Raw genomic sequence first — 23256 nt, forward strand, 5'->3', positions numbered from 1 at the left:
ATAGAAGACGAATTTTGGGAAGGAAATAAAGAGAATGTATCATATTACTTAATAGCACTATAATGGGGTATCATCAACGGCTCTGCGCCAATTCACACAAGGGGCCACCTTGACTGTTCAAGTCGCATCAGGCAGTGATGCGCCCAGCCCGTGGAGTTGCACCCTCAATTCGGGACAAAATATCCGCCTTCCACTCTAGAAAATCTTCTCGGCGATCCTCACTCAAATAATCAACCCGATCCTGCATCATTGTTCCCAAACCGGGCAAGAGCCCGCCATGGGAAGGGTTGCCTGAGTCCCCTTTCCGGACACCGGCGCTGCCATCGTCACGCTTGGGTAATTTGACACCTCTGAATGCAGCATCCTCCTCATCAAGACGGCGGTATGAGGTACCGTCTTCGTCCTCGCCATGTAGCTCACCAGCGAGCGGAACATTCTCAAACCACTCTTTTCCAGAAGCCCAGCCTTGTTCCATGATTAAAGCGATCCATTGGTCTACATCATCCCGATGCTGCTTTGCATTGGGGAGACCGAGACTGGTCAATGCCGTCTGGCGCATTTCTGTGAAGGTCTTCTTGTCCAACTTTTGACTCTCGGAGTGAGACGCGTCATCGGAGGCGGGACTGCGTCGACGGGCCAGCACGATAAAATAAACGGCGACAATCATCGCGTAGACAAGCTCCTTGAAATCGTCTTCATTTCCGCCGATGGATACGATTGGTTCCAAGAAATCAAGTATTTCTTCATCCATTCCTGCTTCATCATTGGACATGCTTGCCGTGATATACAAGATAGACGAAACACCGGCAAAGATGTGGGGTGGCAGCGTTCGTGATATAGGCGGCCGTGACAGACTAGTCGTGCGAGGTGCAGGTGTAGACAGTGTTTTGCACACTGTGCGGATCGCAGTCATGACCCACGCCGGGGCATCTGGAATGACTGTTGAGCCCGAGAGGCCCTTCGGACGTTCTGGAGCCACCCTTCGTGCAGATTTAGTGGGTGATTCAAGCTTGTCGGCAACGCTCAAGCTTCTCTTCAGTGGGGATGTCTTGGATGGTGAGTTCTGAAGGCCCCGAGGGGTAGGTGCGAATTTTGAAGGCGTATTTCTCGTTTTCGATGGAGTTGTCTGTGTTGATCCCGCTCTTGAGGGCGTTCCAGGGACCGAGGTGCTTCCAGATCGTTTGACTCCGACTGAGCTGGCTGACAGACTCTTATCAAGGAAAGTGTAAAGCTTCTTGTAGAGTCGGGGCGGACAGGGAGGGTGACCAAGGAGCGGAGGGAGCTTCAATGCGCGCGTTAATCTACAAAGAGACTCTGTTAGAAACGACTGACCCACGAAGCCTCCTCAGGCGCGATTGAAGATTCAGGCGCATACCTCCGACAGGCGATCTCCGCGCAGGCATAGGGCCGCGCGATCTCTTCTTCGGGCTTCAAGCTGGCGGAGAATGAGCGAGATTGGGCGACAAGACTAGTGGCTAGGCTGAGAAGCTCCTGTGGCAGATCTCCTGCATGCGTAGGGACGAGCGTTGCCAAAGCCTGCTCAACTGGACGGTTATTCATTGTTCTTTATGCGCAATGTGAGAAACTCGGCGGTCCTGGGTGTTCGTTGCAAGGTGTGTTCGATTGGGATTTAGAGGTGCGGAGATAGTTGCATTCAACGTTGAAATCGAATTGAAGGTGGAAGAGACAGCTCCAAATAGCTTAGTATGATGTTCATAAGTGACACGATAATAGTTGCTTGTGTGATGAAAGCCAATAGGACGTAGAGATCTCGGAGATCTACGGCCTCGGGCTGGACCCCAAGCCGGCTTGTGTATATACACGATCACGTGTCCCACATACTCTCGTGTACCGCGTCAGTGCCTTGATAGACGATAAATGTGAACTTGCTTATAGATTTCATCGAAAACACTCGAAGGCGTACTAGATTCAGGACTTGCAAGGTGAGAATAGAAGCCAGAAAAATTCGAGTTATCCTTTGTCCGCGACGCTAAAACGAACGCGGGTAAGTCATGAGGGCGCCTATCTATCTACTGACTTAGTGGTCTGGTTTCTTTTTCAGTACAGATATGGCTATTCCGGGACTTAAAATCAGGAGAAATTTCATCGAAAAAGCCAATCGCAATCAATTCAACCAATACACCTAACCAGTCTAGCCATTTATCTTGACAGTAATATACTTGTAGTTCAAAGGTACTAAAGCCGGAGTGCAGTACTAGTGAGACTGACTACCTGTCGAGTTGGAGGCATCGCGTGACTAAGCGTGCTATCGGGCGGGCTCCATCACGGAGGAAGCATCGATAAGGATCTCCAAGACCCCGGTCAACTTTGAAGGCCCAAGTCCACACGAGCTACCAGCATTGCCTCGACTGTTTGGCCCACCCCAGGATCGATCGCAGCTAAGACGCATATTTAAAAAAATGTCTGTTACGGTAAGTGAAGACCGAATGATGCAAGAGTTATCTTGTTACCAAAGGTGCAGTGTCGCGAGATGGACTGACAAGTCTCACTACTGCAGCTCCATACCACTCAAGGCGATGTCAAGGTCGAGCTATTCTGCGAGGCAGTTCCTCGAACAGCTGAGAATTTCCTCGCTCTTTGCGCCTGTGGCGCATACAATGACACACCATTTCATCGCCTCATCCCAGGCTTTATGATCCAGGGCGGCGATATCTCCCTCGGTCCAGCCGCGCAACAGTCAGCCTCAACGAAGTCCATGCTCCCATACGAGATTCCCAAAGGCGGCACATCCATCTATCACCCTTCCGCATTGAACCAAGAAATACACCTTCCAACGCTGAGACATAATGCCCGTGGTGTATTGTCAATGGCCTCGCGCCCCGTAAAGGACATGACCGCACCCGGCTCGCAAAATGCAACTGGGCCGACGATCAACGGCAGTCAATTTTTTATCACATTTGCGCCCGCCCCACATCTTGATGGAGCTAGTACGGTCTTTGGGAAAGTTTTGAATCTGAGCGCTCAGGATGAGGGTGGAGATGTCCTGTCCAAGTTGGAGAAAGCCAATGTCAAAGTGGACAAAAAGGGCAAAGTCTCCCAACCCAAGGAAGGAGACGAGTTTGAACCTTTCAAGATCCAGCGTGTCACTATTCATGCCAATCCATTCGCTACGTGAAACAAGCTCAACCACTATCTGAGCACGACTCGAATCTTCCTGGTGGATTGGTGGGCCCGCTGTGACAGTCAGGGCCATCACTTGAGGCTCTTGCCGCGAATGTTGAAAGTCCAGTGCAGGAATCCACCATTATCCTCGCCTCGTGGACTGTGATAAATAACAGTCGCAACAATATTGTTTTTGACCCTCATGCGACGACATGTCAACTTTATATGGCTCTCGTCACAAACCTACGTCACTGGTCTCTGCATTGTGCTACGGACGTCCAAGACTTACCCGCATTGCGTCAACTCTATTGACTCTTAGCTTCAGACTCAAGCTTGGAGTTTGCAAATTTCCGACAAAGGGCAAAAGATGAATCAGACTCGATTGATAAGAACAGTACGGACGAAGCTTTTTCTCCCAACATGTTATTGGATATCTCTCAAACCATATGTAAAAAAAAAAAAAAAAAGAAAAACCCCGCCAATAGACGCCATCATGCATCATCAAATTAAGAAACCAGAGAGTCATGAACAGTGAAGATAACACAATGCAAGATGTTGATCACCTATGCCTTCTCCTCATTCTCATCATTCGCATCGTTTTCGTAGCCCTCGGTCTTCATGTCGTTGAGACCAAGCTCCTCGTTCTCCTCGTCGGTGCGCTCGTAGTCCTCAATGTCGAGTTGAGGATCCTTGGCAGGGGAGCAAAGGTCCTGGACGTAGCTGTTCGCCAGAGGGTCTTCCAAGGTGATGGTGAACTTCAGCTCGCCGTTGATAGCTTGGTCGAGACGATCGAAGAAGCGGTCCCACTTCTCCTTGTCGGACTTGTCCATACTGTCACCACCGCCGGAGCCGAGGTCGTACAGGTTGCCGTGCAATTGCTTGCGCATATCAGTCAAGAGACCCTCGACAGTAGTGAAGCGACTAGAGATGGAAGATGCGCCCAGGTAAAGCTCAAGTTCATCACTCTGCAGAGCGCAGGTTCCCGACTTCAAGACGTCGCGGTTGAGGTCGACCTCATTCTCGACGCGCAAAGTGATACGGCGACCCTTCTCCGGAATCTCTCCGCCAACCTTGACCTCGTTCTGCTTGTATGAACAGCCGCCATCTTCCGGTGCGCAGGAGCTGGCCATGATGAGAACGTCCTTGAAGTAAGGGATCGACACCTTCTTGATGTGGAGGGCAACAGGACGAGTGCAGCTCGGGCACTCTGCGGGCAGGGTGTAGACCTGGCCATCGACGATCTCGGAATCGTTAGGGTCCTCGCCGTCTACAGCGTTGGTGACTGCTTGCTCGGTGTGGTCAAGAGTGATGCCGAGCTCCTCGTTCTGCTCATGAGTACGGGGATATTCGACACGGCGGTAGTTGGTCTTGTCGCTCGGGTTGGGAGCAATCCAAGAGTTTCCGGTCGGGTCGTCGAGAGTGATGGTGAAGGGGAAGAGCTCGCGGTCCAGAATGGCCTTCAGCTTGGCGATTATAGGCTCGAGAGCATCATGAAGTTCGGGGGCTTGCTCCTTACGGAGCGGTTGCTCCCCGGAGAGCGACTCGTGCATGCGCTGAATCATTCCCTCCACATTGCTGATTTCTCCACCCTTGGGCATTTCAATTCCCAAAGTGTCAAGCTTGAAGGTGGCTGCATCGGATCGGATAACCTGGCGTTGAAGATCGTTGGGGTCCTTGACATCCAATGTGTACTTGATTCCTAGCGGAGAGATAGGACCGGCGGGCTTGACGGTGTTGTTCGCGAAGTTGCAGTGTTCGCAGTAGAACGAGTCCACCACGATATCTTTGAAGAAAGGCACACGAAGGAGGAGGATTCGGGTAGTTCCCTGAGAAAAAGGTTAGTCAATTGTCGGATGGGCCAACTCATTCAAATCGTGGCGTTTGACACACATTCTCGTGGCAGTTCATGCAGAGCGATTCGACGCTCATCACACCAGTCTCGTCATTGCGCTCGACGAGATCTCCAATATTCTGGAACTGCGACTCCTGGGGGTTGTTGCCCGCGTCGGTCGACATTTTGGCTTGCTTTTTAGAATACCGTTCCACTAAATATTTGGTCGATTATACGAACAAAAGTTCAGCTGTGGGATGCTTTTTGCGATCGTGGTCGGAATGTCAAGCTTTCTTATCCTAAAAAGAAAAAAATCTCCAGCGCCCGCCGGAACATTCCTTTTCGTTCTGCGCCGCGGGGCTTGGGCAGAGGAGGGGTCCCGCGACCGGGAGCCCGCCGGTAAGGATGACTCGCCATGCACTTGCCCGTGCGTCACGGACTCGCGGCAGGTCCAGCTCGAGCGACTCCATGGTTTATGAGTGTTAATTGCAATATTAGCCAGTTTGGCACATCCTCCACTTGGCATTGGACTTCATGACAATGGGCATCGCTTCCATGACACCGTCGAGTAAACATAATAATCCACATTCGATCGGCAGCGGTGCAACTGACTGCGATGGTATCATGACGCCGCTCTAAGTTTCAGGACGTAACGTAATTCAAGTAGGGGAAACTGAGAGGTTCCCAAAGTACGAAGGAGATGTTCCTGGTATTGCCCACCAGAATACACTGATCAAGTATACAGATTGTCTGCTGATGTTTGATCTCGCTCGGACGACAGCACCAGAGCAGATTTTTCTCACGGCGTCTCAGTGAAAACAGTTGCGGGTGGCAAGGGCAGGAGAATACCTGCACCGAGTAGTTAGCCATCTTGAGCCAGGACAGTAAGCGGCGAGGGGGCACTTATAAAAAAAAATTGGGAGCCACTTCCCCGGCTGAAGTCGAGGAAGTGGTCGTCCACGGGTCATTGTGATATTCAGTCATTCTGCATCTCCCCCATGGCTGTATCTAGACCAAACGGCGAGTCGCACAAGATATTCTTTGACATGGCCTGGGTCACAATTTAGCTCACTCTTCTTGTTTCCAAGGTCGGCAATACCGAGCATGACATGCGATGTCCCAACGGAGATACATGGCGGTAAGACATAGCTGAGACAAGCCAGAGCTTTGATCCTCACTCGAGAGAGGTCCTCAACCATTTCCTGCCATTGCCTTGCACTGAGCCCATTTTGACATCCCAAGCGCCGCTGGTCCTTGCCGAATTCTTGAACGAAACAATCAGAGGACCGAGCAAGCTGTTTCCCTGCCAGAACATCTAGGCTCTTTGAGGTTTGAGAAGACAAGAGCAGCCATCAGATAGACACAGAGCAATGACGTGAAGTATCACAAGATCTGTCAGACAGCACATGCAACATTCACAACCTCGACACTCTGTCAGACCAGACCGAAATTTGACCAGGAAGCCTCATTCTATCGTGCCAATCCCATCTCCAACCCACTCTCAATTCTCTGCTGGAGCTCGGGACAACCTCACCGCGTTTTCTCGATCCGAGTGAAAGCCAGTCTCTCATGTGTAGCACGATGTTCTCTGGGATAGGTTTTTGTTTCCTCCCCTGCTCAGCTAAGAAACCTCGCAGGCGGGCATGGAATGAAGCGGACAAAGAACATCCAGAAAAACCGCTTCCATCTTCTCGAAAGAAGGCCAATGACAAGCAAGCCATCATTGGAGAAGCCGGCGCCCATCAATCAATTTGCAAACTCCATTGCAAAGAGACGGTTGACAAGGATGGTCGGGACCCTCCGAAGAAGTCAGATTCCGTGGCGATTGCCGTGATCCGAGGTGTCTAGCTTGCTGAAGAGCACACGACAGGACACAGAGGCTGAAAGTAGGGGCAAGATACCCAGGTATCCCCATCGTCAAAGCACGCACGGGATAGCAGATGGTCAAGTGCGGCCAAATTCAAAGACCACCACAAGCGAACAAAATCGGAAAACACCAACCCGGTAGCAGAAGCCACATTGCTAGCCGGAACATGACAACAGGCCAGAAAACCCTCGATCGAAACCGAGGAACCATGAGCTCGTTCAATGCAAAAAGACCTCGCGGCATCTTTTGGTCCTTGAAACCGCCTGGGTAGTATCAAAGCCTCAAAGATGGTTCTGACGAGTGGATCAATTTGTAAGGTCGAGAACATGGTTGTGTGTGATGGCGTCTGTTGTGTCCTAGGCGCCGAGACCTCAAGCCAGACCATGAAGGTGCCCCAGGGTTCCGAAATTGAACGTTGCGTTTGATCAATGCCTTGTCGCGCCATCTTCGATGCCCCCAAGGACAACCCCAAAGACGAGGCATCCGGCGTGCTTCACCCACTCTGGACCTTCTGATTAATCCTGCCGACGAAGCATAGAGCAGCCATCCGTTTTTGACCAACATGAAGTATCCAGCATAGGAAAACCGACGCTGTGCCATTGGAGACACGTGCATAGTGAACCGTCTTTTGCGCCACCGAAGGCTCTGGACAAGTCAAACAACTTTCATCGGTAGGCCCATCACAGACCAACCCCACTAATCGTGATGTTCGTCATGTTTGACCCTTGAAGCTACCACAGATTGGGAATTCCCGGCGGAAGGAGGCTTAGGGGTTAGGATTTTCAACTTAAAGAAGCCGAAATTAGGAGAGACAAGCCGTGCAAGAGTGCCTCGATAGGCAAGAGACCTGATGGATCCACTCTTGATGAGATGCGCGTGCTGAGGGCCAAGTGCTCGTAAACAGCGCCTTTGGGAGGACAAGAGAGAGGTTGAAAGAGAAGACAGTGTTCACGATATTTGAGGTCTCTTGGCAATTGTGACCGGACCCGAACATTGTGTTTCAGAGATTTGAAGGAGGCAAGGCTGGTGATGTAGCAAAAGCACCCTCGCGAAGTTGTTGCGCGACGGGACCGGAACGCGCTCAGGCGGGCCAGACCCAACTCACATGGTCAGTGCCAAGCTACCTCCAGCTACTGCCTGAGGCGGATCGCTAGAATATTCATTACGTACTACCTACTAAGTAGGTACTAACTTAAAGCAGATCATGCTGACTCAGCTAAGGCTTCCCGCCTCGTCAGCCTGAGTCACCGCCCAGCGGAAGTCCTGAACATTATGTAATTTGACGTTCGTGCGACCGTCCGGGCAGCTGGCTCGAGCCACCTCAGGCATCCTTCCAATAACAGAGAGCGGGCGGGTCTACTACCGCATTTCATGCAGCCATCGCCTCTGGTCTATCATTTTCTTATACTCTCATAAAATTCACCCGAAATGAGTGTAGATCAAATTATGATTTCAAAATGACTAGTATCGACCAAATCCGCCACGTGTTTGACGCTGCTGGCCAATTCTTGAAACCAGTTCTCAATAGAGGCACGCAGATCCTTCACGCACCTCGAACATGAGTTCTTTTAACTAATCGCTTTGAAGATGAGGTTCAACGGGCGCAAGGCAAATCGCTGGTGGAGGTGCTGTTCCAATCTCTGGAACTCACTTCAGCTGGCGAAAAAGATATGCGCCGAGCTGTCATCGGCAGGGCGCTAGATCTCCTAGATGCCATTCACCGAGCGTTCGCAACGCCGGTCACTGATGAAGGATCTTCGCGATACACGCGAGCTGAGATCGGGAATACTGATCTTGAAGATGCAAGACGCCGTCAAATTATACATGCCCTATTGGATCTCATCTCCTTGGAGGGCATTTACCCGTCTTTGTCCTCGGGCGTTGGCATTCCTCTACAACAAAGGGTCATTTCTGTACTGCCAGCCGGGATCATTGCAAAACAGACCACCATACCAGCAAGCAGTACGCCACACGACGGGATACTTCTTGCCAGAGTCATGCGTATTCTCGTCGATATCGTGTTGGACGAAAGAGACAGCATTCAACCCATTATTCGCAGTCGCATCCTCAGCGATCTCATAAGTGGATTATCCGATCTTGCATTCAACCCCAACACCATGCCCTCCGAAAGGAAAATGCAGGATCAAAAAGCCTTCCAGGTGATCATCGATGAGTAAGTACATTTTGAAAGTGCCACTATAGCTTGCTGACCGGTTGCAGGTCTCCAAGTGCAGCTCTCTTACCTACTCTATCTGCGTTTCTTCAGACCGATACAACAGCCTGGTTCAGGTCAATTGTGTCACGACAGATTGCCCGAATCCCAATGCGAGAGGGCGGGGTGATGCATACTATTCTTTTTATAATGTCGCAGGTGGGCCCGTCGCTCGGACAAGAAGCCCAAGCGGAGCCCACCAATGGGCCTCATTTCACAGTGCAAGGAATGATGCAGATCTCGAAGCTTTTGTCTGCTGTCCCGCAGGATACTGAACCGTCGACCTACTTTGACGCCCTCGCTCCTCAGCTACTAGAGTTGCTTGACGGGGACGACCCTGATCTGAGAAGAATTGCCTCTTATGTCATTGGCAACGGGATCCTAGGCAAACGCGCCTATGGTGCACCAGGAACTATCGGGCATTCTATCTTTGTCGAGCCGATATTCGCGGCACTGACGGCTGAGATTGATAGTAACTCGGTACGGTGGCTTTCGGCACCGTACTCTGCAGACGTCAGGGCCACCATGTTGCCAGAGAACCAGTCTTTTAAGACTGCCGTTCGAAGCCAACACATCCTTGTCGCGCTGAACAGACTGAAACTTCTCGCACTACAACATCCAAATCCTGGTCTGGTGAAGAGGATTATTTATCCCATTTTACTGCCATTATGGGGCCTAGCCTGCTATTCTCAGCAAGAGCAATTCAATGAGGTCCACACCGGGGTCATGAGTCTGTTGCAGACATACTTCAGCATATCAGTTGGCGCTTTGCCCTTAAAGAAACTAGTTGACAACCTTATGTGGGACGGAGGGCCGACTTGGACATATACCAAGGACTTTCAGGGCCAAATTGCCTACAAAGCGCGATCTAGGCCAGACAACAACCAATTCGATATGATCAGGCTCATGGACTCATTGCAAACTCGAGCTGATCTGTTCGTTGGCCTCTTGGGTACGGACCCAAGCACCGAGGAGCGAACTGCCGACATTTTTCTGCATGTCAGTCAGTCCTGGCTCGTTCAGCCCTCAACCCAGGAAAATGCCAGGGCTTCTATCTCTAGCGAGGATGCCGAAGACAGCGCGAATATCATGAAAAGACTTGTTTGTGCGAAGGTAGCCGAAAGATTGCTTGACAGTTTCAAGGACACGCTGTCACGCCAACCCTTACGAGTCCTTGAACTTATCAAACAAGTGATTGATGGAGAGCTTCACAGGCTCAAAGGCCAACGTGGACCTGTGTCGTCTCGCAATATCGAGAAGATTTCTTTGTCATCCCTTGCGAGTATTGTGCCGGAGCGTAACGAGAGCAAGGAGGATGAATCTGACCAAGACACATCTGATTCCTTGACTACCGCCTTCAGCTTACTCTCGACGGTGCTTGCATCTCCAGAGTTTGCGTTGTCTGAGGAAACAAAGAGCCTTTTGGAATCGCTCAAAGACCATCTCGACCAATTGATCCCGCGTCTTCCAAGCTCATTAGCTAAGCCAGCGACTACTTCGTCAATGCTGCTGGAGATTCAGCTCACGTCACCTGAGAATGGTGAGCCCAAAGCGGTTTCTTCGCACATCACGGACCTTGAAACACACCGTCAAGCGTTGGCAAACCTCAGCTCAGATCTCCCGCCAGTCCAAGCAGAGGGCTTCTCCCTTCTGTCCAAGTTAATATTGAAATCATCACCTGTGCTGGACATCCCATCAACCCTGACACTTCTTCTCTCAATCATTACGGACACCTCTGAGGCCCATGCAAACGACGAATTCATTTATCTTAACGCTATCAAGCTTATCGGCACGCTTGCCGCGCGTCACCCACGGACCGTTGTAAAGACGTTGGTTGACAACTACACTGATCCCAGCGAACAGAAGACTTTAGACCAGCGTCTCAAAATTGGCGAGTCTCTTCTGAGGACAGTCCAAGACCTTGGCGAAGCTTTGGCCGGCGATACAGCTAAAACCCTCACGGAAGGTCTCATCGCTGTGGCTGGACGGCGTGGCCACAAACCACTAACCCAGAAAACACGCCAACAGCTGGAAGAGAAGGAGAGAAGAGAGAGCGAGCGTGAAAAGCGGAGGCAGCAACAGACTGGATTGCCGGACATCTCTGATCTTCTGGATGACGACTCAGAAACCGAGTCACTAGAGCAAAATGCCTTCGCTGCGTCGATTGTCGCTGCATGGGGTGCTGGCGCGCCTAGTGACGAGGAGCCTGAAGATTTGCGCGTGCGTGCATCGGCACTGTCTATTCTCGCTTCCGCGGTGCAGACAAATATTCTCGGGCTCGGACCTACAATCATCTCTTCTCTGCTAGACCTCGCCATGGCAACGCTGACGCTAGAACCGGCCACCGAAAGTGCGATTCTGCGACGAGCGAGCGTCGTACTCATCTTGGATGTTTTGAAAGCCCTGGATTCGGCGCGGGAGGCTCGAAACGGACAAGATCTTGGTTTCGGATTCTCACTTATTGACGAGGACCCATTGCTATCTTCCCGCGAAAATAACAGACGCGGCCCTTCTACCGTGGCAAGTATCCCGAGGATGCTCCGTACTCTTGGCTTTGTCGAGAGTGTCGAGACAGATGGTATCGTCAGGGGCCATCTCCGTGCGTTGACCGAGAGTCTTGAAGCTTGGATGGAGAAATCTATCATGTGGGGAATTGGTGCTCAAAATGGCGGCGAACCAAAGTTGGAGCTAGGAGATCGCATTGCAGGCTTGGACATCGATCCGCTGGCCGGAAGAGGTTCCGGGGAGCCTCGGATTGAGGAAATTGAGTAGCCCTGTCTGTTGGGCTAAAGGCAGCCATCAATAGGCTCTCATTTTCATGATGGGCTATCGATTACAATGAGTTTCAATGTAAATCACGCTACATTGAGCACTGTGTCCAATTCCATTTACTTCACGATAGAAACCATCCATTCCATTAATCACAGCTACATCCATGCTGTAGAAGAACGAGGGTAGAGGGAAACAAATTGCGCTGAGACCTCATAGTGTGCTAACTAAATTTGACCCAGCAACATTCCCTGACTTTTTTTCTGGTCTTTTCTGTTTTCTGGAACTTGAATGCGTTCATCGTGTCGGGAGTTCGCCAGCGAGTGTTCACACGAAAAGAACCACATTAGAAGCCACGTCCCCGACCACGACCATTTCCTCGGCCATATCCGCGACCGTTTCCTCGACCACGGCCTCGGCCACGGCCACGATTGCCGTGGCCGCCTTGGAACGAGCCACCAGAAGCTGGGGGAGGCCCAGCGTTCATGCGTGCCTCGATTTCCTCTTCGGTGAGGGCGAAGGCGTTAGGAATATCGAGGAGGGAGCAGAAATCGGCAGTCTGGTTGTTTGGGCATTCACGAGGCTGGGGAGCTTCCGCGAGGGACTCGGCAGGGTCGTACTTCGGCGCACTGAGTTGAAAGTTCAAAGGGATGTCCATCAGGCCACGCTTCTCAAGATGCTCCTCAACCCATTTCTCTTCTTCAACAATGCGGGCACGGTAGGAATCTTCACCCTTGTGGGGAGGCACCTGCGCAGAACGGTCACCGAGAACGAGATCTGCAGCGAAGACACGGGTGATTGCAAGCCACTCTTTATCATACTGCAGTCGGAACCCACCAGAGGATTTGGAAATATTCTGGGAGGGCGCTTCATCGACCGCTTTGAGCTTCATGAGGTGGACCACATCATCTCGGTTATGAGGTTTGTCGAGGGCGAGGAAGCGAGTGACTTTGTTGCTCACAGCTTCTGGGACAGGCTTCTCCTGGGCCGGCTTCTGAGCTTGGGGAGCAGGTCGAGCGAAACTGGCAGGCAGTTTGCTTCGCAGGTCTTCTGTGACTGCCTGACCACGCTCGGTATCCACAGCGCCGTGGCTGCGGGTGTCAGAGGTGCTTTCAGGCTCGACGGGGGGGTTGCGGTCACCAGGAGAGGCAGGTGCTTTAAGGGCATCCCAATTTGAAGAATTCTCGGACCAGTCGTTTGAAATGCCAACAGGAACATTATCCATCTTGGCAGCTTTGGCAGGGGAGGGATTACCGGATGCCTGGCCATCAGACTCGCTCACAGAGCCCAAGGAGATCTCGTCGGAATTTTTGGAGAAGACAGCATCGTAAGCTGCCCGCTCGTTCTCGTACGTGGCCATACCTTGCTCTCGCAGCTCCTCACGCTTGTGTTGAAATTCCTTGTAGAGCTGGCGGGTTTTCACTGCTTCCCGGCGCTCAATGTCTTGAGTCTCCGCTGCGAATGCGTTCCAGGCGGCCACCCCCTTTTGAAAATCTTCCGATGTACCGCTGAGGATAGGAGGGATGTTTCTCGGAGCACCCACGCTTCCCGCTTTGGAAGATTCGCTCGTGGTCGTCTTCGCGGACATGTCAGCTTCAACAGCCCATTCGCTAGGCTGGCCTTCCGGAGCATCCACCCTCTTGACGCCGACTCCATCATGTGGGACAACAGCGGTAAACTTGACATGGAGATGGGCGGCAAACCAGTACGCAGGACGCAGGCGATCCATGACATCGCGAGCCGCACTGCTTCCGAGACTACCGTGCTCTGAATCCTCCTTGAAGCCACGCTTCTTCCGGAACAGCTCGCGAGAATTACCAAAGTTTTCGATGCCTCGCGGCCAGTCATGGGAGAGACCAACATCCACTTGAGTCCGGACTTGCAGGAGCTTGCGGACATCCAGCTCGCGCACATGGTAGATGCTGTGAAGATCGTCCGCTCCGTATGGGAGTCGCTCGAAATGCGGCTTGCGATAGTCGTAGCCTTTCCAGATGCCAGACATGGCCGAGATTCGCAGGGGTCCGAAGCGCACAAGGTTGGCTGCGCCGAGGTAGTAGATGTTAGGAGCTACCCAACCGCCGTAATACAGCTCGAAAAGGTAGTTGCTGGCTTCGTGGTTGCCCCCGCAGAAGATTGTCAGATACGGGGCAACTTTCTCGCCTCCGTAGTACTTGTGAAAGTCGCCCATAGACTTCCACTTGGCAGGCACTGAGATACAAGCTGCGTCGCTTGCATTACGGAGAGCCTGAGCCATGTTAGAGTGGGAGATAAAGTCAAGTTGCAGATGGTGGAATGGTTTAACAGACCTGAAAGTCACCTCCAATGATGACCAGATCGACATTGTCCCAGCCTTTGGCCTCAGCTTTAACTCTGAGGAGCTCGTAGATTTCATCAAAGCTGCCGTGAGCCTGTTGTATGCTGTCAGCACATTGACCTAGTCAAATGTTCTCATATGATTGAAAGGCGGAGGAAGACTTACGCAGCCCACGGCAGCAACACGAACACCTTCGACCTCGGACAACATGTCGATAATTGAGAGTGAAGTGAGGTTGGCAATGTCTCACTTTTCACTTGATGGTAACACAGAAGGTGATCTTTGACTGAGAGTATGAGTGTGAATCAAAGTCGAGAATGGGTTTGCGGTTTTGGTGTCTTCTCGTGGTAAACTCGGCAGTCAAGAATGGATGTGAGGTGTGTGAGAAGGAACAGAAAGAAGACGTTGAAGGGGCCAGGTATGAGACTTAAATACTTGAACTGGCAGAGGCAGATCAACGCGTTTCAGCAAACAATCTGCTAGTATCATCTACAAGCATCTAGACAAGCGAGGAACCTGTTGCCTACGATTGTGTGGTGCCTGGTGGTAGCAAATAAGATGCATTACCCATTCGGGGAAGCTGAGAGCAAAAATGATGAACGGATGGGACGGTCGTGGGTCGTGGCGATAAATACCAGGGTCGTGGCAAAGACTCCCACGCTGTATTCTCTTCCCGCCTTTCGGTCCGAGCCTCCCCAGGAAACTCCTTTTATTCCGACTCTGCGTCTCGTTTTACTACCTCTTCTCACTTGACAAGAAATACTTTCTAGGGATTCCGTGCTCGGCTCGGGAGTTCAGATTTGCTGTAATACCGGTATGGCACCCATTGAGGCGCCGCAATTGCGCTTCCTGAACGATGCTGCCAATCTGCTAGCGTCTCAAAGCCCAGCAACCGCGACACACTTGCTCTCAGTACACACGCAGATTCTGCACGATGAACAAAGATCACTCAATGTTCGCCAGCGAAAACATCATTGCGGAGGTTGTGGTAGTATCAGACAGTCTCAGTGCTCCAAGGTCACCCAGGTCAAGCCCAAGACACGAGGCGTGTCTAAAAAAGAACATCGACATGCAGGCGGCGGCGGTGCTTTCGTGTACAAGTGCCTGCGCTGCAATCAACGAACTGTCATTCCGCGAAATAGACCTGCATCGAGGATGCCTTCTCAGCAATCATCGCATGCTACGGGGTCTTCTAATACGTCTACTACTATCACCAGCACAAATTCGTTGGCAGAACCCTCCGACGTGCCTGTGACTTCTTCCAGCAACCATTCAGTACCCAAAACAATTGACAATTCCAACAGTAAGAAAAGGGCCAAGACCAGAAAACAGGGTGGTTTACAAGCTCTTCTGGCTGCTAAGAAGACCAGCCAACCTTCTTTGGACCTTTTTGATTTTCTTCAGTGACAAACTTACGTGACTCCACCGCGGCTCTGCACGCTCGGACCGGCAGAATTCGTTTTTCCGGATGCTTGGGGAGCTTCGCGGGGCAGCTTATCCCAGCTTCATGTTCAAATCACTTGGACCCTTCTTTGTGGTTCAATCAATCCCACACACAAAGAAAAGAAAACTTGCGATCGCCTTTGATTTCTGAATTTCCACCGGCCATTATTCGCCATGTCTGCCCACTCAGACGCAGATGATCATGATCCGCAGGCTGATGAGCTGCGCGAGACAGCCCTCGTCACCTTAGAGGCCTTGCTCAGCTCTTGCAACCAGCAAATGCAGCCATATATTCAAAATTCTGGCCAGGCTGCCCTTCGATTTTTGAAATACGATCCAAATGTGGCTGAGATGGAGGATGACGAAGAGATGGGCGGCACTCAAGACAACGGCGACGACGATGGTCTCGCGTCGGATATGGACGACGATGAATTCGGTGACTTCGAAGAGGAGGACGGATACAGCGATATTGACGATATGAGCTGGAAAGTTCGCCGGTGCGCCGCGAAACTCTTATTCACTCTGATTTCTGCCTACGGTCGCAGCCGTGCCCTCGACGACAAGACCCTTTACCAGCAAATTGCACCAGCTTTGATTGCCAGAATCAGCCGCGAGCGGGAGGAGAGTGTGAAAATGGAAGTGATTTCGACTTTGACAGCGTTGGTACAGAAGACAAGTGAGGGATCCGTTATCCTCACCTCAAACGGATTCAAGGAGGCTGTGGGCGGTTCGAAAAATACACGCAAGCGCCGACGTCAAGACAGTGATGCCAGCATGGTGGACTTTGAGCCTAGCGGCAGCACTTCGCCTGCCATTGACTCTCCCCTTGTTCCATCTTCGCCCAAATCTGGCCCTCAGGCCGATCTTGCGCGATCAGTGCCATTGATTGTTCAGAGCTCAGTGAAAGCCTGGAAGCAGGCCTCTATGCCCTTACGTCAGGCCATAATTGTACTCTTGAAGAGTCTCGCTTTGGTCCGCTATGGAGGTCTTGCTGATCATCTCAAAGAAATCCAGTCCCTGGTTGCGGATGCCTTGAGGACTTCGGCTCAGGTCGGCAGCTCCGCCGCTCACTCTGGCGCCGCTGTCAGCGCTGGCTCCCTACAAATCGAAACCCTGGGTCTAATTTCTGCAATTGCTGAGACCCATCAGTCAGACTCCCTCTTGTCGTTCTTGGTCGCCCTTGTTCCTGGTGTCGTTGGAACCGTCACTGAGCGCAATTACAAGGTCAGCAGTGAGGCCCTGGGAACTGTGGAGCAGATCGCCAAGGCAATGGCTCCTCCTCGCGCGTCCGCAGCTACGCCGGAAATTGCTCAGCACGTGAAGCAGCTTTATGACATCGTCTTAGCTCGTATCACCGACACCAGTGCGGACTTGGAAGTCCGCCAGCGAGCCATTCATGTCTTTGGCGTTATTCTGGCTCTGACTTCGGGTGAGCAAGGTGCTGGGTATCTTGGTGCCGACCAACGGACAAAGGGCCTCACTGTACTGGTCGATCGTGTCAAGAATGAGACCACTCGCTTAGCTGCTGTGCGCGCCATTGACGACGTGGTGGTGCTTGCTGCTCAGCCAGCAGATGCTAGCGCCGAATGGGTGAACGAAATTGCCCTTGAGCTGGGATCGAATCTGAGAAAATCCGACCGAGCCTTGCGAGGGTCTTGTTTGGAGGCACTCCGTAGTGTGGCCACGAACGCTAGTATTCGATCCCAGTTAAGCCCAGATACCATGAGTACGCTTGAGGGTGCCCTTCTTCCTCTGATGAATGCCCCCGATTTCCACCTTCTCACGCCAACATTGATCATCATGGCCAAGATCGTACCGGGAAACGCGAAGTTGCTCGTCAATGACAATCTCATCGTCTCTATCTGCTCGATTGTGAAACAACCTCTTGTCGGAACCGTTCTCAAAGCGCTTCTTCTCCTGGTCAAGGTCATCGGAGACGAAGGTGCGGGTGCTCAATTGATGCAAAATCTTCTGCAAAACGTTGGCATCACGGGGGACCCCTCAGTGGTGGGTCGGGCTGTAGGCACTCTTCTGGTTCACGGTGGATCGAATTTGGGTGTCAGTATGGAGGACTTTTCAAATGAACTACAAACCGCAAAAGATGACAGTCGCAAGTGTCTTGCTCTTGCGATCCTGGGAGAGATTGGATTGCGCATGGGAGCTGACTGTGCGCTCACCCCGGACATCTTCATTGCCCACTTCAATTCCAGCTCGGATCATGTTCGCCTCGCTGCGGCGACGGGTCTTGGAAACGCGGCTGCTGGCAGTGTCAAAACCTATCTACCTATTGTTATGGACGGCCTTCAAAAGTCTAATGCGCAGAGCTACCTGCTGCTCCACTCGGTGCGAGAACTGCTTCAGCATCCGGAAGTCGTCCGCCCAGACCTGGCCCCTGCGGCGCACAAGCTTTGGCAGGCGCTTCTGGTCGTTTCGGAGGAAGAAGACAACCGCGCGGTTGGGGCTGAGTGCCTAGGTCGGTTGGCCTTGATCGACCCGGTCAACCACATTCCACACTTCCAAACGTGCCTTGATGGTTCCGACCCTATTGTGCGTAGTGTGGCTATTTCGGCGTTCCGCTTCACGCTCGCCGACGCCAGCGATGCCTACAATGACGTTCTACGACCTCTCATGGCGCCTTTACTCAGCAAGATGCTCGGGGATGAGGATCTAGGCAACCATCGTTTGGCATTGACGACGCTGAACTCTGCCATTCATAACAAGATGAACCTGCTTCTTCCTCACCTGAACGACCTACTTCCATCCGTGTTCCACGACACTACTGTTAGGTCCGAGTTGATCCGCGAGGTGCAAATGGGACCGTTCAAGCACAAAGTGGATGACGGTCTCGATTTGCGAAAGGTATGTCTTCCGCCGCTCTTGCTCCGTGGCCTCATGCACTCTGGCACTAACACACTGACCAGAGCGCCTACGAAACCCTGTACGCGTCTCTCGACACCGCGTTCGCGCGCAGCCACATTTCAGATATCTTTGATCGGGTCATCGCCGGTATCGAGGATGAGCAAGACATTCGAGCGATCTGCAATCTCATGACCTCCAAGCTGATTGTGATTGTGCCAGAGGAGACCCAGCGTCGGCTCGACGCGTTCTCCGAGCGCTACACAACCGTTCTCTCTTTCAAGCCGAAGGATAATGCAGTCAAACAAGAGTTGGAAAAGGCGAACGAGGCGTCGCTGGGGATTCTCAAGGTCACCAAGGAACTCAGTAAGGCATTCCCCGGTGCGGAAACATCAGGCGAACTCCACAAGTGGAAGGGGTACATGGAATGGGTCCGCAAGAACTTTGCTTCGCAATGGCAATCCTTGGACTCTGATTACTAGGAGATAGAGGGTGAAGACAGTCCGACCGAGGCCACTTCAGGAACTTGCTCACGAGGTGGGCAGGTCTCCGGCGGGGTGGAGACTGGCAAACGATGCGTCCTTTTGCTATCACTTCAGAATCCACCCGTGTCCACCGTGCCCACCTTGAGTTCTGATCGCCACCGCCTGCTGCCCTGCTGCAGGACCACAAGTCACGCCTAGTCCTATTTCGACTTGTCAATTGGAGCTTGCATTTTTCACTCTTGAGAAATAGCGTCCCTTTTAGCAGTCTCGTGATCATTAACAGCCAGCTTTGAGTAGAATTCCTCTCCTCAACCACCTCCGTAGCTCGGGACCCTCTGCGCGTCAATCTCTTTTCCACTGTATACGGTGCCTACGAGACCGCTATGCCATCCTCGACTCCTTTTCACAGGCGATGCAATCTCGAAACCTGCCCTGGCTGCGGTCTGGGCTCCCGCCCCGAGTCACCATGCCCCAACCCCGGCTGGCACGTAGCGTGTTCGAGGTTGGCAGCAAGCTGACAGAAGACGTGGGAAATCTTCGAAGATACAGTACGCAACACAGTCATGGGTGCTCTGGACCCAGTAACGTTACCGTTCAAAAACCACTTTGAAGCTCCAAGTGCCGCTCAACATGGGCCTACCACAGCTGTCTGCCATAGTGAAATACCGTCAAACACTGGCCGTGGTGGATCGTCGTAAAGTGCATCTGTATGGTACATTACAGGGAGGGTCCCTTATCCCCGTTTCATAATGTCTTAGGACTCGACCCTCGGAGAACAACCTAAAACGGCCAGGGTCTAGGATCCTCGGTTCCATCGTATGCGGGATCTTCACATTGCCTCCTTCCTTCAGAGCCTGGATGCTCCTGTGTTTTATCCGGCAGACTAGAGACCGCAACGAGATCAGTCGGGGGCTTTTTCTCTCCTGTGTCAGGAACCTCCCGCATGGCAAGGTGGTCATTGGTCACTGCCCGTTCGCAGAGTTGGCATGAGTTTGGTCCGGAGCGTGCAACTCTCCACCTTCAACTCTCCTTGACGAGCGGCTTGGCACATCGATGTCGGCAAATATGCTCAATCCAGAATGGCAAATTCCCGATGGCTCTGTCGCGCCACAATCACGCTTCAGGGGCCCAGAAGAAAGACCCTGACCCCGCAATTTCCACCGGCTAAAAGAGGGTCTAGGGCGACCATACACATGCCCATTCATGACTCCCAGTCCCTAGTGCGGCGCCATGTTGGTGCTAGTGCCGTCATGCTGCGAGGTTAACAGTCGGGCTGAAGAATCTCGGCTGCGCGAGGGATCCATTTTCAATATCTGAAATGCCGCCTGAATAAGATGATGAAACATCGGAGGTCTCCATCCTTATTGGCAACTAAGACATTCTGTCCGTCTGTGAGGATGAAATCGATGGCTAAGCTCCTTTACCATCCCCTACCCTCCATTCCTGCCCCCCGCCGTGGAGATGTACTGGCCCATAACAGAGATTGCCTCCTGCATCGGTTGATTATTAGGGGCAGGGCAGAAGGGATTTCCCAAATCTATATAAAGTGTCTGGCTGTCGCACTGATTCAGACACTTTTTTTTTCGCCCATCAACCCACCTCCTTTCATTCCTGTTTATTCATTTTTCATTCTCGGCTTCTTTTTGTTTCCCATCACCAATCTTCATCCTTCCAACATGCGTTCCCCTATCTCTAACCTCGACCTGTGGTCGTCTTTCACTGTGCTTCTCGCATCGGCTGGTACCCTTGCGAGTGCCGCGTGCGCCGTCCCCTCCCAGGGTCAATACCGCTGGTCTTCCACCGGTGCCCTGGCTCAGCCTCAGCACGGCTGGACTTCCATCAAGGACTTCACCAACGTTGTCTACAACGGCAAGCACCTTGTCTACGCCTCCGTGGCCGACTCCCAGGGCAACTACCACTCCATGAACTTCGGTCTCTTCAGTGACTGGTCCCAGATGGCCTCCGCCAGCCAGAACCCCATGAACTTCAACGCTGTCGCCCCGACTCTGTTCTTCTTCGCTCCCAAGAACGTCTGGGTTCTCGCCTACCAGTGGGGCGCCAGCGCCTTCTCCTACCGTACCTCCAACGACCCCTCCAATGCCAATGGATGGTCGTCTGAGCACCCGCTGTTCACCGGCAAGATCGCCAACAGCGGTACCGGCCCCATCGACCAGACCCTGATCGGTGACAGCCAGAACATGTACCTGTTCTTCGCCGGTGACAACGGCAAGATCTACCGGTCCAGCATGGCCCTCAACAACTTCCCCGGATCCTTCGGCGGTGCCTCCGAGGTCATCCTGAGCGACACCACCGCCAACCTCTTCGAGGCCGTCCAGGTCTACAAGGTTGCCGGCGAGAACAAGTATCTCATGATCGTCGAGGCCATGGGTGCCCACGGCCGCTACTTCCGCTCCTTCACTGCCACCAGCCTCAACGGCAAGTGGACCCTCAACGCTGGCTCCGAGAGTGCTCCCTTCGCCGGCAAGGCCAACAGCGGTGCTGGCTGGACCAACGACATCAGCCACGGTGACCTCGTCCGTACCAACCCTGACCAGACCATGACCATCGACATGTGCAACCTCCAGTTCCTGTACCAGGGACGTGACCCCAACGCCAACCCCACCTACAACGCTCTGCCTTACCGCCCCGGTGTTCTCACCCTGAAGCACTAGATGGTTGTCTCTAGTTGAGCAATCTCATCTATCCTGAGTGGTGTTTGTAATCTCCTGGAGCAGACATGACTTGGTGTATATAGTCAGCAATTAGAGACAAGATCGGCGTTGACGTCGGTTCCAAGTCCCTTTGTATCAGAACCCCTTTTTTCTTTTTTTTCCTCTTCGCAAGAGGGCTATCCAGTCCCAAAGTAATTTCAATAAAAAAAATTCCCCTGTGGTCCTGGACCAGTGTGTCCCTTTTTTTTTCTCACTCTCTCTCCTCTCCTTCGTAGTACAAATGTTCAAAGTCGTTGCTCCACGGTTTTTGCGGGTCATCTTCCGGTAGCTTAACAAAGCTTATTCCTTGCCGAAGCCAACAAGGCTATAATTGTGTGTTGTTGGTGCGAAGATCCCCGGATGTAATGATTGGTGAAAGTGAGCGTAGCATTCCAGCCACAGATGATGATTGAAAGGTCCACGTATATAAGTTTTCACTAATCTACCGACAAGAAGAACCCCAGCGGCTAAAGGTATGGAGGTCGATAATCAAACATTATTTGAATCACATGTTAACCATGCCCAAGTTTTCCTGTTTGCTCGCTTATCATTTAGGTCCAGTTCAAGCTGATCAGACATCTGGCCAGCGGCCTAGTGGTATTGCACCTTCACCACTTTGCCTCCTCCTGTGCGATGAGCTCCCCCCAAGGAGTACATCCGTGTTCAGGGTATGCCTTCGGACATACGGCCCAGATGTGCTGGGTGGGCGGGCAGTCAACCACTGGATTCCACTGGTTGCGGACAACTTTTTTTTTTGGAAAAAAAAAAAAAAGAATTGTGGTTTCAAAATATATATGTCATGTCAATTCCTTACGCTTGAGAGAGCTTCACAAGGTTCTCTTCAATCTTGGATCCATTTGTAGTAGTTGATCTCCAGTGGGATGTTGTATGCGCTGTCTCGTGGCGATGTACCTGAGCATCACGAGATGGGGATGGAACATCAGAGTGACCAAGCACAAAGTATCACCAGTTTGTGTGGTCACTCGAAGGGCGTGGGTTCAACACCCACGTCCGACTCAGAGAAAGCAATTTTGATTCACTCCGACACCCAGAGTAATCACCATTGATATTGCCCAACTCCCTCTTCCTCTTTTGAATTCCTGTACGTGCGCTTGCCTGATCCTAGATCCGGGCAGCCACATACCTTTTCCTATCCATCTCGAATGTACATCACAAACTGACTGGTTACCTATCAACGGCGGCGTTCCCATTCGCTTAGATGAAAATGAGCGAACTTTCTGCGCTCCTATTCCAGGTACCGGACGGGACCACGTGCGGTGTATCAAATCTTTGGTTTGGCAGGACGGGTCAAGCCGAACTTTCATCGTGGTGTCATGCAGGGACGGCTGCCACGTGGTTGAGATGCTTCCAGACCCGGGCAGACGGGACGTTGTGCATGCATCAAGATAGGGACCGAACGTACTGGATAGAAATTTTACAAATAAGCTTTTCAATCCATAAGGTTCTTGGTTACAAGGTCAACCTGGACCACACGCGTCCAGGTCTGAATCGTGGAGCATCCATTCGCCTTTGAATAGGGCACATATACTGGATCCAGTCAGGATCCTGTGCTAGGTGTTTCATTCCATCAGTCAGTCGAGTCGGGTACATGTACAGGTGACATCAAGCTCTAGGTAATCGTACA

The 23256-nt window shown here is 52.1% G+C and overlaps 8 protein-coding genes across 8 annotated transcripts; 4 read left to right on the forward strand and 4 right to left on the reverse strand.

Moving 5' to 3' along the window:
• Positions 1-127: 127 nt before the first annotated feature.
• Positions 128-1560, reverse strand: POX_d04907 (uncharacterized protein; the record flags this gene model as incomplete). The annotated part of the gene is made up of 2 exons (XM_050113765.1): positions 128-1301; positions 1376-1560. The coding sequence occupies 2 exons, from the start codon at positions 1558-1560 to the stop codon at positions 128-130; spliced, it is 1359 nt and encodes a 452-aa protein (XP_049968716.1).
• An 860-nt stretch (positions 1561-2420) lies between these two features.
• Positions 2421-3136, forward strand: POX_d04908 (Peptidyl-prolyl cis-trans isomerase-like 3; the record flags this gene model as incomplete). The annotated part of the gene is made up of 2 exons (XM_050113766.1): positions 2421-2432; positions 2519-3136. 2 exons carry the CDS (start codon positions 2421-2423, stop codon positions 3134-3136), a joined length of 630 nt encoding a protein of 209 aa, XP_049968717.1.
• Positions 3137-3686: 550 nt separating this feature from the next.
• POX_d04909 (Zinc finger protein ZPR1) lies at positions 3687-5139 on the reverse strand (the record flags this gene model as incomplete). Its single annotated transcript, XM_050113767.1, has 2 exons — positions 3687-4949; positions 5014-5139. The coding sequence occupies 2 exons, from the start codon at positions 5137-5139 to the stop codon at positions 3687-3689; spliced, it is 1389 nt and encodes a 462-aa protein (XP_049968718.1).
• A 795-nt stretch (positions 5140-5934) lies between these two features.
• POX_d04910 (uncharacterized protein) lies at positions 5935-6153 on the reverse strand (the record flags this gene model as incomplete). Its single annotated transcript, XM_050113768.1, has 1 exon — positions 5935-6153. The coding sequence occupies one exon, from the start codon at positions 6151-6153 to the stop codon at positions 5935-5937; it is 219 nt and encodes a 72-aa protein (XP_049968719.1).
• A 2338-nt stretch (positions 6154-8491) lies between these two features.
• POX_d04911 (uncharacterized protein) lies at positions 8492-11805 on the forward strand (the record flags this gene model as incomplete). Its single annotated transcript, XM_050113769.1, has 2 exons — positions 8492-8994; positions 9042-11805. 2 exons carry the CDS (start codon positions 8492-8494, stop codon positions 11803-11805), a joined length of 3267 nt encoding a protein of 1088 aa, XP_049968720.1.
• Positions 11806-12148: 343 nt separating this feature from the next.
• POX_d04912 (Lariat debranching enzyme) lies at positions 12149-14326 on the reverse strand (the record flags this gene model as incomplete). Its single annotated transcript, XM_050113770.1, has 3 exons — positions 12149-14047; positions 14109-14210; positions 14282-14326. The coding sequence occupies 3 exons, from the start codon at positions 14324-14326 to the stop codon at positions 12149-12151; spliced, it is 2046 nt and encodes a 681-aa protein (XP_049968721.1).
• Positions 14327-15733: 1407 nt separating this feature from the next.
• On the forward strand, positions 15734-18897 carry POX_d04913 (Cullin-associated NEDD8-dissociated protein 1, C-terminal part; the record flags this gene model as incomplete). Its single annotated transcript, XM_050113771.1, has 2 exons — positions 15734-18418; positions 18481-18897. 2 exons carry the CDS (start codon positions 15734-15736, stop codon positions 18895-18897), a joined length of 3102 nt encoding a protein of 1033 aa, XP_049968722.1.
• A 1679-nt stretch (positions 18898-20576) lies between these two features.
• POX_d04914 (putative alpha-L-arabinofuranosidase axhA) lies at positions 20577-21572 on the forward strand (the record flags this gene model as incomplete). The annotated part of the gene is made up of 1 exon (XM_050113772.1): positions 20577-21572. One exon carries the CDS (start codon positions 20577-20579, stop codon positions 21570-21572), a length of 996 nt encoding a protein of 331 aa, XP_049968723.1.
• Positions 21573-23256: the final 1684 nt, after the last annotated feature.

This window comes from Penicillium oxalicum, chromosome IV (assembly GCF_001723175.1).
Source record: "Penicillium oxalicum strain HP7-1 chromosome IV, whole genome shotgun sequence".
Classification (NCBI taxonomy): Eukaryota; Fungi; Ascomycota; class Eurotiomycetes; order Eurotiales; family Aspergillaceae; genus Penicillium; species Penicillium oxalicum.